The 17,059-nt window shown below is 40.9% G+C and overlaps 1 protein-coding gene and 1 long non-coding RNA gene across 3 annotated transcripts in view; both read left to right on the plus strand.

The window, feature by feature from the left end:
• Positions 1 to 17,059, plus strand: part of LOC137135956 (uncharacterized) — a 53,827-nt gene that overhangs the window by 462 nt on the left and 36,306 nt on the right. For both annotated transcript variants that reach the window (XR_010915529.1, XR_010915530.1), the window contains exon 2: positions 1,285 to 1,388. This is a non-coding gene — a long non-coding RNA (uncharacterized lncRNA). The remainder of the gene's footprint in view (positions 1 to 1,284; positions 1,389 to 17,059) is intronic.
• Positions 6,985 to 14,520, plus strand: LOC137136603 (probable G-protein coupled receptor 21). Its single transcript, XM_067522125.1, has one exon. It carries the CDS (start codon positions 8,227 to 8,229, stop codon positions 9,295 to 9,297), a length of 1,071 nt encoding a protein of 356 aa, XP_067378226.1. The 5' UTR covers positions 6,985 to 8,226; the 3' UTR covers positions 9,298 to 14,520.

A 17,059-nucleotide genomic window follows, 5' to 3' on the forward strand; every position in this document is an offset into this window, starting at 1 on the left:
TTATTTGCTCTGAGTTTATGAAATATTTCAACCAAATTCCGTTTGTATTTCCACATCAGCAGCCTGCTGACTTGGCCACACGTTATTGTCCAACAGCTACTTGCTTCAATTAGGCCGCTGAAGGCTACAATTGAACTAACAGGGTCCGTTTAAACTGCCAGATGCTGGTGGTTTTACTTGAGAAGTCTCACTAAGATTTGGGGGAAAACGGGGGACAACTTTGTTCGCTCTGGTATTTACGGTTGTTACAGTGCGATGATGCCTTTCAAAGAATCCACCTGCACGCATGCAGCAGTGTTTCTCCACCATCGTGCAGAGAGCGTCCCCCTCCCCTCCACCTCCACCTCCACCCCCACCCCCAACGCCTTTCATTGTCCCTGTCCTCACTTTAAATTGCAGTCTGAGGTGCTGCAAACACAGCACAGAGGAGGCCAAATGGCCCTAAGCTTAATTGCCTGTGGATGTCGGCGTCCCTTTGGAAAGGTTGGAGTTTGGCGTCCAAATATACGTGGGTGGTCCACCTGTCATTGTGTTTGAGTATTGATAGAAACATGATTGAAACTTTAATTTCACTCTTGTTTAGGGTGTTCTAGAGCGTATACGCGGTGCCATTGGCCTCACATTGTTTTGTGAGGCTGCAGAAGTTGGCCTTTCTTGTTCCCACGACAAAAAGCGAACAGGATTTTTCCACTGGCATTTGGATTATTGTGGCAAATAAGCTTCATGACCAGCAAAACTTGATTGACACTTTTACGTTTTGTTCAGCAAGATAACACTCACAGTTGAACAGCACATTTAGGATTTTTGAAGCTTAAATACAATCAACGGAAGTTTAAAAAAAAAAAAAAAGCTATTGTTGGGGTTGGCATGACTTCAATGTTACCACCATGGAACCTTCAATTTGTAATATGCTTTGATCACATGTACTTCTTCTACACTCGCCTTTATGCCAAGAAGTTCTTTTATAGCTCAGCTAAAACCTTCACTGGATTCATGTTTAGAGTCCTCTCTATTATGATCCAGGGAACCTTGAAGCCATTTTTGTGGCAGGTTTAAGAAAAAAACATTGTTCACATGTTAAACGTGCCAAATATGAGCTTGTTATAATGTTTATTTAAATGGAAAATCACTAAAAACATGTTAATAGTTAATACTTTCCTAGCTGTCATTGGGTAGAAGGCACAGTCCAAAACTTCTATGATGAAACAGTCTTGTCATAATTTAAATTTCACACAGTTCTAGTTGTAAGAACTGTGACATCATCCTTGTGTTCTCCAATTCCAGATGATGGTGCCTAATACGCAGGCGCTGGGCTTACTGCAGTTTTAGACGATGCCATCCTCTACCTACTTGACTGGGCCGCATTCCCACTTCTCCAGCAGAAGAGGGTGAGTACAGAAGTCCACTGGACTTTGAGTGTTGCATCTTGTGATGCACTGACCACATGCAAGACCAAGGAGATGGTCATTAACTTCTGAATACAGACGTTGAGGTACGTGCCAATAGAGGTTTGTAGGTACAAAGAAGGTGTATCTTTGGTAATATTACATTAGAAACGTTGGGTGTCTCCCTTTTTATTTTGAAATGACAAAAATGAAAACAATGATTTTTATCCACATAATATTTGATGCACATTGACTTAGTATCAATGTTCCTTCATCAGAAATGAAGTATAGTAAGTTTTAAATACATTTATCAAGAGGGATACAAACTAATCAACCAAACCAATAAAATTTTCATTCTTTTATTTTACTTTTTTTAATACACTCCTTGATAATTTCGCAGGATTTAGCAGCTTTCGCATCTTACACACGTGGCTTTTCTACAGTGTAATTTAAACAACACCACAACGGAGACCAGATCATACTTTTAAAGAACAACTTTTCTGTATTTTATACTCTGGTCTCTGTCGTCACAGATGCAAACACAACTACATTTCCTCTTCTTCTTCACTGGCTGTTTATGAAACTGAGCCTCAGTGTCTGAGCCGTATTTGTGAAAACTGTGAAATTGCTCTCTACTTAATCCCGTTAAAGTCCTAAGTCAGAGGCTTTGAAGTTTTTATCCAAGTGGCAGCTTTTGACTAATAATTTTAGCCACATTTAGATTCACATGTACAGTACAGGCATGTGCACTCTTACATGCAAACACTGTACAGTTGTGCATACAATATGAACACATGCGGTCACATGTGATTATTGCATGCTTGCTATAAAAAGCCACAAAACCCTGCTATAAATACGCACACATGGCAGACACATACACAAACTCGCACATCTTTTCATCCCTCGTGCTCGGTTCAATTGTGCTAATTGGGGGAAAAAAAAATCACTCGTGGTGGGAAATGACTGGTGTTTTCAATCTGCTATCTGTTAGTGGGCAGAGCCCTTAATGCTAAAAACCAGCTCCACTTTTTCTTGCTCCCATTAGTATCGGGCAGCATTGTTCTTTATTGCAAACCTGAGATAAATTCAGGAGGTGGAGATATAATTAAAAGCTAAACTTAGGTGTGTGTGTGTGTGTGATCGGTTGCTTGCTGTAAGTAGAGGTCCTCGTTCATCCGAGTTTAATGTGGGAATCCTTCCATGGAGCCATTAGCTGAAATGCCTGTTTAACCTACAGGGAGCTATTGAATCTGCAGCCCTCCATTTAAACAATGGAATGTAATTATGATTATTAAGTCATTATGATGGTTGGTTGAGCAGCTCACAGCACACTGCACCTCCTGTGTTTGAGCAGAATGTCAGTGTTCATTGGTAAATCAAATACATTCACGGGATGCTTTCAGATAAAGTGACTCACAGGGAATCAACAGTTGGCAAAAGTAGCCTCAGACAAATTTCACTCAAATCTTAACAGATCGTTTTGGATTGCATCATTTACACCTCCCTTATGATATAATCATCTTTTATTTCTACTCAGGTTAAACATCTATAAATCCACTTAATAATCACAGACAAGACGATCACTTCTTTAAGTCTTTTTGGATTTGAAAGTCATGCAGTAATCAGCAGCTGTGCCCCAATTCAGGGTCTGTGTGCCCCACAGATGAAGTCTTTCCCCTGACAATCACCGTCCACTGAAGGCCCCATTTTCAGTCCTGCAGGAAACTGTGCAAGATCAAGAAATGGAAATGTTTTCTGCAGCGCAGCCCGAAGTGGATATTTTTGATTTGTCAACATCACTTTTTGATCAGTATCATAACCCTGAATTCTAAGACGGCACATAGAGATCAGGGCATTAAGATTTTTAGTATTCACGATTTTCAGATATTTTATATATGGAATGGTTAATGGATATAAGGCAGATAATGATTAAGACATTACTGGATAATGGGAGCAGTTGTTTGGTGCAGCTCTAGACTTGCTCATGTTTCCTTCCAGTCTTACTGTATGTAACCTCAGGGTTCATTAAGCAGCTGGTCACAGTCTGTTTCCCACTAATTCCACAGCCACTGATTTGACCTTTTTGTTTAAGCTTTATCCACTGCCTGCTAATGTACATAGGATTCCACATAGGATGTTTTCACCAAAGAGTATCTTACTGTACTTTTGTCCAAATCTGACACGCAGCACTGTTTAGCTGGTGACTAGGTGTTTGTGATAGCTTTTTTTTGTGCAACCATTTGCCCAAAACACTTTTCCGATTGTAAATTAACTGAACATTCATAACATAAATGTAATGTAAAAGGAAACGTAAAGAATTTGGACGACAGATGAATATGATAATGCATTGGATTTAGTGTTTCTCCCCCTGCTGCAGTGTTTGACTACGTGACGTTTCTGTGTTCTGCCCCGAACAGGCTCCAGCCTCCTATACTGATGTGTCTTGCATCTGTGGCCTGCGTTTGTGCATCTGTGTAGAGACACAATGTAAACGCTAATTGCCCCTGGCAACAGGCGGCCTGTCGCCTAATGAACCACGTGTCTGAGTTGATCCAATTTTGACAGGAGCACTCACAGGCCGCTGCGTTTCTTTGAAAAAAAAAGGGAATTTTTCTGAACACATGAATCATGCATGAGCACATGAATTATAAATGAGGCTGTTGGGTTATGAACAATGTAGAGTAGAATTGACCAGACATTTGGACCCCCACTGCATATGCTGGGTGAGGCAGCTGGAGTTTAGAACGTGGTATCATGTTCTCATAATACAGCTATAGAAAGATGTAACCTTCCTAGAAATACTGTATGTGATACATTTTTGCTGTTGATGAAAAAGCCTCGAAGGGGAAACTCAGAGTAAAACACCGGTGCCTTTGTGACAACAAAGACATCTTCTTTTGATGCAAATCCTCTGCCAAACCATGGCATCACAAGCTCTCTTTTCCAAACATTTGGTCACAAGATGGCTTCCCCCGCTGGCCTCCTTGCTGCTTTCATGCATTTTGTTTTTTTTATTTTTATTTTTTTTAAGGTTGGTGTGTTCACATGGTCCCAGGGTGTTAACATGTCTCAAAGATGTCAGACAACTGACTGCTTGTTCAGCCGCCTCCGTGTTTAGCCTCATAACTCGGGCAGATGAGGCACCCCCTAACCTTTGACCTTTGAAAAAACAAAAACAGATGTAAACAAGGCAGCTAACGGCCTTCCTACCCACCTCAACAGCCACCTTATGGTAACAAAAAAACAAATAGTGTCTCAATAGTGTCTCTGTTCCCCACTGACAACCAGCCTGGAAGGGTAAGATGTTCTCCTCCCCCCCCCCCCCCCCGTTCCTCCTCAGCCAAATATCACAGGAGAGTCTTTGGTTTCATGTGGTGAATCAGCAGACGGCGTGGCTGGGAAGGACGCGTATGGTTACAGAACCTGGTGGCCTTTTTTTGTTTCTTAGTGTTATGGCATCACAAAAAAATAAAACAACCTTCACCGTTTCCTGCACCGTATATTAAAGATTCTAATAACTTTACTGATGCCACAGGGAAATTGTGTTGCCTTGTTCAAACTACTGATCAGTAAGTGAGGAGTAAACATAATTCAAACAAAAATAGTAAATGAAATAAAAACAATTGCAAATGTTTGCTTGCCTTTATTTTGAAATTTCAAAAAGGTTTTTCATCAACAATATATAAAATTCACATATAGCTAGCACAATTGTTTTTTTGCTGTACACTGACTACATTTGGGTTTTAAGAGCAGAAGAGGGATATGATGGCCTTCCTACCTCAATACGTTAAAACACCACGGCATGTTTTGTATCAAATGACCCAAACTTTAAGTAAGCAGTAGTATTTGAAATTGAAAACAGCTAGTTTTAAAGTAAATAAAACTTTATATTTGGTTGCATATCCTGGGTACCCAAGTAGGTATGTTTCGATACCACTTGCCCATGTACTGTGATACAAGTACTGTTATTTGTTGTTTAGTAAAGTTAAGATTGCAAAAGACATTAGACAAAAAACCCTCAGCTGTGTTGTCTGTAGCCATTTTGAATCTCTGTGGTGGTGTCTCTTTGGAGGTGTCTTTTTTTTTTTGCTCTTACGATCATATTGTGTATCTTTGACATTTTTGGCCTCCTTTCTAAAGCTATAAATTATAAAGCCTGTTCACACATTGCCATGCTTTTAAAGAAATGACTGAGTGTGTGTAGATGACATAAGAGAGCAGGCTGTTCAGTAAGTCTGTCATAAATCGTGTTACAGGCTTTGCTGAAAGAAGATAAAGTGTCTCCTCTCTGCATCTTCAAAACACTGCACGGTTTCTCTGTGCACCACCGGCACTGCTGCCAGTCAATGACATAACAAGCTGTGATGTTTTGTGGGGTCTTATGTTGAGGAGTGAAAATTGCCTCATCTGCTTCTTCATGCCTTGAAATGTCTTATTGTTTTGCTTGCGTAGGTTTCCTCTGGGACCCCTGGCTTCCTCCCACAGTCCAAAGACATGCATGTTAGGTTAATGCCCGTAGGTGTGAATGTGACCCTTGTGTTCCCCGCTGGGATTTGTCTAATTTTCTTATCCTCTCATTTGTGTACATGTGGAAGAACATCCTTTTGCTGTGTCTCTTGCCACGTGTGTTGTTGAATTTATGTGAGGGAAGCCTGCCCATGTGTGCATGTGGGTGGGTGTAAGCAGTCTCTGTGGAGCTGGAAACCTGCTAGCTGCTTATTGGCTAACAAGCGTTTTCTTCAAGGAGTGGAGACGATGCAGAGACATGTGTACAGTTATAGCAACAGTGAGGAAGATGGAGAGTGAAGCTTTACAGCAGAGTCGGGCTCCCTTTTCAGTAGGAGCAGGACTGTGATAAATTAATAAAAAAACACCCCAAACATGGCTATATACCTCTGCTGCTTAAAGTATGATGATTCTACTATAAACAAATTGTAATTTCCTAAATTGGTTAAAAAAAAATTAATTTCTTTTGTGATTTGTGTCATTAGGTTGGTCCTTTTTATAATGGTTGGTTGGTTTGTAATGTTGTTGGTTCAATATAGTGATGACAATGGCTTCATTGTGTTTTCATTTTTTATTTGGCCATGTATTTACGGGTTTTCAATGATAAACATTGTTGTGAAGGAAGATATTTTACTCTGTAATAGCGTTTTTCAGTGGAATAATACACAATAATAACTCGCTATTGTGGCTCAGTGACTTTTCCCATTCACACACTCATTTTACTCTAATATGCAGCAGAAAACTGCACTGCAACATCAGCTGGCTGGAGTTCACATAAGAAATGATCCAATGTTGATTTGGATTAATTTTGGCAAATATCAATAAATTAATAGACGCCCAGATTGGCCTTAATACTGATCCTCACTGTCATCTCAGTAAATCTCTACTTATGTTTCATGCCAAATTGAGAAGTCCCATTCGCCCAGTTATTCTTTTATTTATATCACATGAATAATTTAGGCTTGGGAACAATTTTGAACCAGGCCCTCCCTTATATTTATGAAATAATCTAAAAGCCTCTTGTTTTTTCTCAGCTACAGATTTAATGAGCATTCAGTGTTGCTGACTGTGATTATGTTGGCTGATAACGAATAACGAAGGACTCAGAATTGGGGCCCAAAATACTTGATTGGTTGATCCCTGCTAAAGAGTAAGTTTGCTTCTTCCATAAAGGTGTAGAGGTGTTGTGCAATGGTCATAGTGTAAGAGCTGAGGGGGGGAAAAGAAGGAACATTTTCAGACAGAGGGAGGAAGGGTGGGGAATGGCTTTTCATGAGAAAGCGACGTGAAAGGGAAGTAAGGAAACATGTGGGTAAGAGGTAAGGGAGCAACAAAGCGTGTGTGTGTGTGTGTGTGAGTGAGAGAGCGGGGCAGGGCGAGCAAGCAGGGGGAGGAGAGGGAAGCAGCAGTGGCTGCGCTGCATCATCACTGTACTGCCACTACTGCAGGGAGGAGAAGTGGTGTACACACACTGATCTCTCTCCCCTTCTGTCTGTCTCTCACACGAGACTGTGTGTGTGTGTGTGTGTGTGTGTCTGTGTGTATAGACACTCTCTCTCTTCACACACGCAGCCGACTGCCTCCCAGCCTCAGATGAAGCTTCACAGAGCAGAGATCCTGATGATTTTATCCATCATCTTTGGATTATCGCCTGCCTCCGCTCGTCTGTCTCCAGGACTCTTTCTGCCTCAGATGCTCTGTGTGTGTGTGTGTGCGTGTGCGTGTGTTGATCCCTGTTAACGGATAGTGGACGAGGCTGCTACTTCCAGTGCCGTTTGTTTTGACTGTCATGACTTTCCTTGTGTAGGCAGCCGTCGCTGGCAGCATGGAGGAGTCCCGGGAATTTTAGCATTGTTGCAGCCTCCCTTTTCCCTTGCCGGCGTGCAAAGAACGGCAGCATATGCCAGTTTTTTTTTTTTTTTTTTTTTGGGTGGCTGTGTGCCAGAAGAGAATACTTATCTCAGGATTTGTGGTCAAGGGGAGGATATGATAAACAGATGTGAGGGTAAGACTGTTTGCAGTGCAGCATCAGGCTGGCATCTCTTGTTCTACATCGGACAGCGTTGCCTCTTGAGGTTGCTCTCATGGACATATTTTACACACAGCAGCAGCAGAGCCAGGCTGCATTTTACTCGGACTAATGGGAGGATTGCTGCAATGTTACGGAAGAGCTTCTGGCTGCTGAGGGAGCAACGATGCTGATTTAAGAACAGGAGGCACACTTCAGTTTTGGAGCTAAGGACAGGACGAGCAACGTCAGGATTAAACCGAAGACTTCAGTGACACGATGGCGGCTGCATTGAGCTGAAACCACCCCTTCCTCCTCCCTCCAAACATGAACTCTTCTTCTAATGTGAACCAAAGCGGCTCTCCCCTGTTCTGCCTGCTGGGTGCCGTGGGTTATTCCCACGCCCTGGATACCTGCGTGCTGGAGGTGGCCGTCATTCTCTTCCTCACGGTGCTCATCATCGCTGGCAACCTGGTGGTGATCTTTGTCTTCCATTGTGCCCCGCTGCTGCACCACCACACCACCAGCCACTTCATTCAGACCATGGCCTATGCCGATCTGCTGGTGGGCGTCAGCTGCCTGGTGCCCTCACTATCCCTCCTGCACTACCTCGGAAGCCTGAATGAGGAGCTCACCTGTAAGGTGTTTGGGTACATGGTTTCTGTGCTGAAGAGCGTCTCCATGGCCTCACTGGCATGCATCAGTGTGGACCGCTACATCGCCATCACCCGCCCGCTGTCGTATGCCACCCTCGTAACGCCATGCAGGCTAAGGGTGTGCATTGTCCTCATTTGGGTTTATTCTGCCTCGATCTTCCTGCCGTCCTTCTTCGGTTGGGGGAAACCGGGATACCATGGGGACATATTCCAGTGGTGCGCAGACTCCTGGAAGACCAACCCGGCGTTCAGCACTTTCATTGTGGTGCTGCTCTATGCGCCGGCAGCACTAACTGTCTGCTTCACCTATGGGAGTATATTCAAGATCTGCCGGCAGCACACCAGGGAGATCACCCAGCGCCATGCCCGCTTCAGCTCGCAGAAAGAGGGTGACAAAGGTGAGCGGGGCGAGCGGTGCGAGGGCTGTCCGGACAAACGCTATGCCATGGTGCTCTTTCGGATCACCAGTGTCTTCTATGTGCTGTGGATGCCCTACATCCTTTACTTTCTCCTAGAGAGTGCTGGCCTGTATCACCACAATGTGGCGTCATTTCTCACAACGTGGTTGGCGATTAGCAATAGCTTCTGTAACTGTCTCATCTACAGCCTCTCAAACAGTGTCTTCCGGAAAGGTCTAGGCCGCCTCTTTAGCCCGTTGTTTCCTTCCTGCCTCGGCTGTGCAGATGCCAAAAAGGCTCCAGCTCCTGCCAGCCCACGACCAGATCCTCCATGCCAAGTATGAGCCCTTGATTTACTCTGGTCCATTTAGAGGCATCGGCCCTTTGTGCGTGCTTTGCTGTAAGCTACGTAGCATGACACAGGTCTTTTTGGTCCCACAGTGAGGAGCCCCTGCACACAGCACAGAGAGGGTCTTTTGCAGATGCCTGTCGGTCATCGCAAAGGATAATTTTTATTTATTTTTTTTTTTTTGTGGAAAAAGGAGAATGTAAAGTTCTCCCTGGGTCTTTTTCGATTGCTTGTCAGAGTGATGCTGCTCTCGCGTGGAAGGATCACAAGCTGATGACAGTAACAAAGTCTTATGCTGATGAAGAAAGTGGACCGCAGGAGAAAGATTGTGTGCAAGTTCAGAGAATTTAATAAGCACCCCTGCCTGCTCTGACATGCAAACTACCAGATGCAAAAAAGGAAAGCACAGTGCGACCTGTGCTGTGTGATCCCCTAAAAGGCAAAAATGTTTTCCATCTTTTAAAGCCTGACTGAAGAATCTGTACATGAACTTTCAGGGTAGATTTAGGTGATGCAAAAAATGTTAAACACTTGAAACCAACAACATGTCTGTTTCCTTTAGGGAAATCCTGATCCTAATGAGTGTGTGTGAGTGTGTGTGAAAAACAATTTTCCACCAAATTACGTGATGTGAAGGGTAATCAGCCTGTATGAGTTAAAATGTGCATTGGAGCTCATTTCCCAGAGAAAAGATTAAGGTTTATTTATTAAGAGCTCATGTGTGTTTTATCAAAAGGTTTTCGCTGTCTTGTGAAGTTGGGTGTTACTGAGAAGTTCCAAGTATGTTTACACAGTTTCTGGTTTCAAATGAAAATGTTAATTTATGAATTAGCTTTTCTTCACAAGATGACTGCTGACCCAGGGAGTTTTCCTGCCAGCAGACAATGGTGAATCCTAATCGCAGAGACAATAAATTGTATTTATTTGGAGAGTTCTATTCTCTGTTTGCATTTCCTCCTCAGGTTTCTCAGCAGTTTTTGGTTAAGCCTCCAGGCTGTTTGCCTTTGTTCTTAAATCACAAGCCATGTAGCGTATTAAGATAATCACCAAATTGTTGTATAGTGGTCGTCAGTATCGATACTGAATCTGCAAACTCACATCATGACTTTGATACAAATACTTGGATGTAAAAACAATTGCATTTGCAATGTGCAATTTTATTGCTTGTCTTTTTAGTCCTTCAGCAGCTGATAGCTGTTTACATCACTGGAAAGTGGAAAGGCAGAGTTTTTGCAAGCCTGACCTTAGACGCTAAGAAAGTCAGAGCACTTTACTGCGAGAGCTTGTGGCTTTTTGGCTTTGTTTAAAAACACTTCAGAGTTTGAATATTTAAATGGCAGACAACTGGGCCCTTTGGGAGGTGTCTTGGCAGCCCCCTGATGCAAAATGGACATCCAGGGTTACAAATGGTCTTGTGTACAGTGTTTATGCTTTTGAGATCATTTATTTGTCACAGCCAAGAGGTCTGACATGTTGCACTCAAGATTGAACTGGTGTTGAGAAGAAGGAAGAGTTTCTAGGAATTATTATAGGAGGTTGTTTATATTACTGCAGGAAGCTTTGTTCACATTTAAGATGTAGAGTTTGGTTTTAAGTCACAATGAAATTTCTGAGTGTCTTGCTCCTCAATTTGACACACTTTTTTTTTTTGGGTGGGGGGGTTTAATTGCAGCAACTGGATGGGATCCATTGCAACAGATCTACATGTCCTCAGAGAGAACTTTGCCAACTGTCAAATTCAAACTAGCCTTAGCAATTAGTAACGAAAGCAGCCTTTTTACTTTTTTCTCACCTAATATGTAAATAACAAATGTCAGAATTGACAAAGTGACATCTTTAATATTATTTATTTCCTTCTTTGTTATGTTGAATTACAAGATTTAACCTGGCTCGGGCTGTGAATATCTCCTCACAGCGCTGGTGTCCTAACATCTCAGAGAAGGATTTAGGGAAGCAGCTGTGCATTTGCATTTGCAAAACCAACTGCACAGGCCTCACCCCGAAAGTCTCCCGACAAACATGGCGCTCAAAGTAAAGCGGCGATCGCACCTTTTGTGCAGGTTGTTCAAGTTCTTTTAACAGCACAGCAAGCATTGTCAAAATGGCAGTAACTGTCACCTGGGCTTGCAACTGTAATGGATTTCACACGTGTTAATGATGTGAAGCTACTTTAAAATTAGCCCAAAAGTTTAGTGGCAACCGGATTTGCTAGTTGTTCTTGAAGACATTATACCTGTCGTCCATGAGGCTGAGGTGTATGTATAACCATGACCTGAATGACTTTAAAATCACTTTTTGAATCACTTATTTAAATGCATTAAATTGTATAATATGCACTTATTTAAATGCTTTAAATGGTATGAGCAATTATGACTTATTTAGCTGTCAAGGTAATAATTTATAAATGTGGATATAGTGCCAAATGAATAGTTCTGTCAATTTCCCCCAAATGTACTGAACATTTCTATAAACTACATATACATTTCTATAAAGAGTGCATAGTTTTGCAGGAAAAATGACAAAGTGAAGCAGCATCTCATTTTTCTGATGCAGTTTGAGGATGTGTAATGCTTTTTTATTTTTCAGCTTTAGCTTTTGTTTGCAGTTTACAGGTGGGGGTAATATTTCAGCAACCCCCAACAGTGTCATCGTGCTCAAATGATCTGTTATACCTCACAATGTAATTGTGGGTAATTTCTACATAATAGGATGGTAATAGTGGGGGCTACTTCTTTGGTAATAGCATGGGAATAGGTGGTGTAATATTTTTGAAATTGGAAACTACGCTATGTATTAACAGTGTAAGTATTATTATGTTGATCAGTAATTACCTTAATGTTACTTTTTAAAGTAATAACCAAGTAATTGGTGAAGGCAATGGATACATCCGAATAATAGGAGGCCAAAATTGAATGGGTAATACCTTGTTATACCCTTTTACTATTACTCTGATTTAAGTGAAAGGGGCAATTTTTCTGCCGAGGTTTTGCAAGAACGTTTATTTATTACAATGTTTGCAATAAATAAATAAACAAACAAATTCTTTGCATGTTGCTTTGCTCTCTCTGCTCCTGTAGAGCATTTTGCGTCACCTGTGAGTCAAAGTAGTTAATTATAACACAATATACATCTTCCGCACCAATCAATAACTTGATAAATCTGTTGACATAACGAGGGCAGGGGTTATGGCCAACGCAGCAACTGTGGCTTCACCTTCACTTCTGGGGAGCTGTCATGTCGTCCCCATTTCACTACAGATATTACCATTAAAATAGAAACAGGTTGTTATGCATTTTACTACAGAAACTACCTCGCATGTTTCCAGGTAATTACTGTAGCTCTTGATGTTTAGTTTCCACATTATTATCTGTGATTTTGGCCTCCTGTTATTATTTTAGTAATAAATCCTGATTATTACTTAGTAATTATGTATTTTAACACAATTCTGTTAAACTGTTATACCTCGTTACTAAAGTATGAACTCCATATAATTTTTTATAAACTTGATATTGCCTCTATATTACTTTATTTCTCAAATATTTTACTACTATTAGCCTTCTGTTACCAGGCTGTAAAGTGCTTCTCAGCTTTTCTGTAAAATGCCTGCAACGTGACCATAATTTATTAAATATGTTCACACAGTATATTTATGAATACATTTTTAATAGGTTGCTTATGAATATCAAAACATGTACATGTGGTGTTATACATGAGTAATTTCAAAACGAAACACTCATTGGCCACTTTATTGATACACCTGTTCGACTGCTTGTTAATATCTAATCAGTCATTCACATGACAGGAACTTTGTGCATTTACTGTAGCCGTGTAAACACGATCAAGACTGAAGCTCAAATCGTGCATCAGTCGGTTAAATTGCCTTGTTAGGAAGAAAGTTCCACAGCACATGGAGCCTTGTAGCAGGTGGACTACAGCAGCAGAAGACCACTACAGGTGCCACTCCTGTCTGCTAAGAACAGGAAACTGGAGCTACAATTCACAAGGGCTCACCAAAATTGGAACATGGACTTAAAAACATCGCCTTGTAAAATGAGTCTCGGTTTCTGCTGCAGCATCTAGATGCTAGGGCCGGAATTTGTTGTAAACATTGTAAAAGCATGGCTCCATCCTCTCTGGCATCAGTGGTTCAGGCTGCTGCTGCTGCTAGGGAGGAAATATATTTTTTTGGATCTCTTAGTACCAACTGAGCCTCGTTTAAATGCCTCAACCTACCTGACTGTTGTTGCTGACCATGTCCATCCCTTTGTGATCAATGTAGCCATTTTCTAATCCTTCTAAGCATCATATCACAAAGCTAAAATGATCTCAAAGTGGTTAATTTGAACGTGAAAATGACTTCACTGTACTCAGATGGCCTTGACAGTTACTAGATCTCAGTCTAATTTAGCACATTCAATGTGGGGAAACAGGAAATTCAAATTATGGTTTGTGGTGATGTCATGATGATCATGTCATATTGGAATAAACCCTCTAAAGAATGTTTCCAGCACCTTGTTGAAGTAATGCCATAAAAGAATTAGGGCAGTTCTCAAGGCAAAGGGGGGGCGGGGGTCAACCTGGTACTAGCAAGGTGTACCTAACAAAGTGGCCAGTGATTGTCCTGTGTTTTTAATTGTGTCTGTGTGAACTATATGATCCCGAGCTTCAGATCATATCACACAGTTATCCTCATTATAGATGGTGAATTTAAATCAGTTTGAAATAAATAAATGTGGAATTGTATGTGTTGACTTGTGTGATCCCTATTTAAGCTGTTGTTAAAGACGCCTAGTGGAAAGACAACCTGCATGATTTCTATTCAGTCTTGAGGATGCTTGATGATGCTGTTTGTCTCATGATGCTACTAAGAGCAATGAGTGTACTCCTTGTCTCAATATCCTACTGTTTTGTAACACACATGGCCTATCATGCTTTTTTTTTTTTTTTTTTTTTTAAGGAGGGCAAAGGCGTTTCTGTTGGTTACAGTTCAAGTCATGATAACAAGAATGACATGCAAAAGAACATTTGGTTCCGCTTTTGATCTTCTCCTGCCTCTGCAGTTGGGTCAAAATGATGCAAGTCTACAAAAAAAGGATGTTTTTGTTTTTTTTTTTTTTTATGAACGAAGCAGAAAAGAGAAAAGACTTTTTAATTTGAAGGTATACAAATAGAACTCAGAAGAGGCAGGTTTAACTTGATGTGCATACATACAAAAGCAGATGAATGCATTCGGCGGTACTGCAAACTGCTCTGTTTTCACCCTTAAACCACAAAAACAAATTATAATAGTAGAATTAAAATGTGTACAAAATGGCTTTAATTATTTCTGGTTGAGCAAATTGTTAATCAGCATGTGATCTGAACAGTTGCTGCAGATTATTGTAAGTGGTAAGATGTAATTATCTGATTAAAATGAGATGTTCTGATTTCTGTCTTTTGGATTAATTTGGTCGCAAAAAGCCTCAGATTGCTCAGTCAGCCATATGGTAACACATGCAGCACAAACCTTTCCCTCCGGGGATTAATAAAGTATCTACCACCTGCAAGGTCTAATCAAATCAGGAGAAGTTGGTAGCTTTTAACATCCCTGAGCACAGGTTGGGAGGATAATGTGTTACTTTGCTGGGGAAGACGTGTGGTTGAACTCCAACTCTTGATGTTTGTATTTGTCTGTTCAAGTTTCTACTGTATCTCACTTTGCCTGAAGCTGTGTTGTTTACAGCACATTTGTGTGTAATGGGAGATTTGTGGCTGCACGTGATGCAGTTCATTTTCTTTATCTTTTTCTGTCTGTTCCGCTTTAAAAACGGATATTAAGGAAATTGTAGCTTTCCCTCTAAAGTCGGACCATAAGAAGTTGTTGACTAATGAAACGCTTCTAAAACTATTTCTTTTCACTTTTCAATAAATGAGCTGAACAAGTACTCAAAAAAAAAAACAACAGTATTTATGATTGTGTTGTTTTTATAACGTGCAGTACTAGTTTTGCACCACATCACCAAATTGTAGTCAGTTGACTTTTGTTCGTTTTTCGTCTAGGGTTTTATCAGGTTATAAAAATAAATTTATTGGATTAAATAATTAAAATTAGAAGTATTGGATTAAATACTATCGGGCACCATTCATCCCTATTCAGTTTTTGAACGGTGATGGTTTGTTTCACTGAAACACCATAAATCTGACTCCCTAACATACATAAAATGTTTCCAATCTAGGCAGTTAATCTGTGCTGTGATTTTTGGTGTCATTCTCTCCTCATGTATCTGATGCAAGAACGGGTCCAGATTGTTTGTTTTTTCTGTGATGAGATGACTGTATTCCCCTTCTGCCTTGTTGAATTCCTCCCGTTCTGTCTCCAGTCTATCCCACAGGAGAGAATCCTGCTTTATTTGGCTTACGTGACTTCAGTTTCCGTGCCAGCGGCTGTTTTGCTGCGCTCACATGACAACACTGTTTGATGCAGCTGATTAGGCTCACATGAAAATCATTGATAAGGACAGTGGCCAGTGAATGTCCCATACACTGTACAATTGTCCCAGTGGTGGCAGCATGCAGCCTTGACAGAGCCGAGAGCTGCTGTGGACCCAAAGGATGTTGTTGATTAGTCATTCATTTTAATCAATTAAATTGCTAACCTATAACACTGAACAAGAATGTGTGACGTAAACTGAAATGTATTTGCTGTAATACCTTGGTATAGCTTGTATAGTTTAAAAAGAGGACATTGCATGTGTTTTTCTGGCTGTTTAGGGTCTCATATATTACAACCCCAATTCCCCAAAAGTTGGGAAAATGTGTAAAACACAAATACAAACAGAATGCAATGATTTACAAATTTCAGCAACTCGTATTTTATTCACATCAGAACACAAACAACATATCAGATGTTAAAAACTGGGACATTTTAGCCGTTCATGGAAAATATTTGCTCATTTTGAATTTAATGGCAGTAACGCATCTCAAAGTTGGAACGGGGCAACAAAAGGCTGAAAAAGTAATTGCCGCAAATCAAAAACAAATGGAGGAGCATTTGACAACTAATTAGGTTAATTGGCAACAGGTCAGTAACTTAACTGGGTGTAAAAGGAGCATTTCAGAGAGGCAGAGCCTCTTGAATGTAAAGATGGGCTGAGGTTCACTAATCTGTGACAAACTGTCTAATGAATTGTGGAAGAATTTCAGAAAAATGTTCCTCAACATAAAATTGCGAAGACTCTGAAAATCCCACCATCTACAATATATAATATCAGAAGATTCAGAGAATCAGGAGGAATCTCACAAGCGACAAGGCCAAAGGTCAAAACTAAATGCACGTGATCTTGGGCCCTCAGGTGGAACTGCATTAAAAACAGGCCTGATTCTCTACTGGACATCACTGCATGGGCTCAGGAACATTCCAGAAATCACTGTCTGTGAACAGAGTTCATTATGCAATCCACAAATGTAAGTGTGAAAATCCAGAAACCATGTTACCATGTTCTCTAGGCCAAAGCTCATTTAAAATGTGATTCTTTTTGGAAACAATGGACACCGTGTCCTGTGGACTAAAGAGGAGAGGGATCATCCAGCTTGTTTTTAGCAGACGGTTCAAAAGCCTGCATCTCTGATGGTATAAGGGGGCATTAGGGACTGTGGTGTGGGCAGCTTACACATCTGGAAAGATGCTGAAAAGTACATAGAGGTTTTGGAGCAACATATACTTCAATCCAGACAACTTCTCTTTCAGGGAAGACCTTGCCTATTGCAGTAAATCACAT

Source organism: Channa argus, chromosome 11 (genome assembly GCF_033026475.1).
Source record: "Channa argus isolate prfri chromosome 11, Channa argus male v1.0, whole genome shotgun sequence".
Lineage (NCBI taxonomy): Eukaryota > Metazoa > Chordata > Actinopteri > Anabantiformes > Channidae > Channa > Channa argus.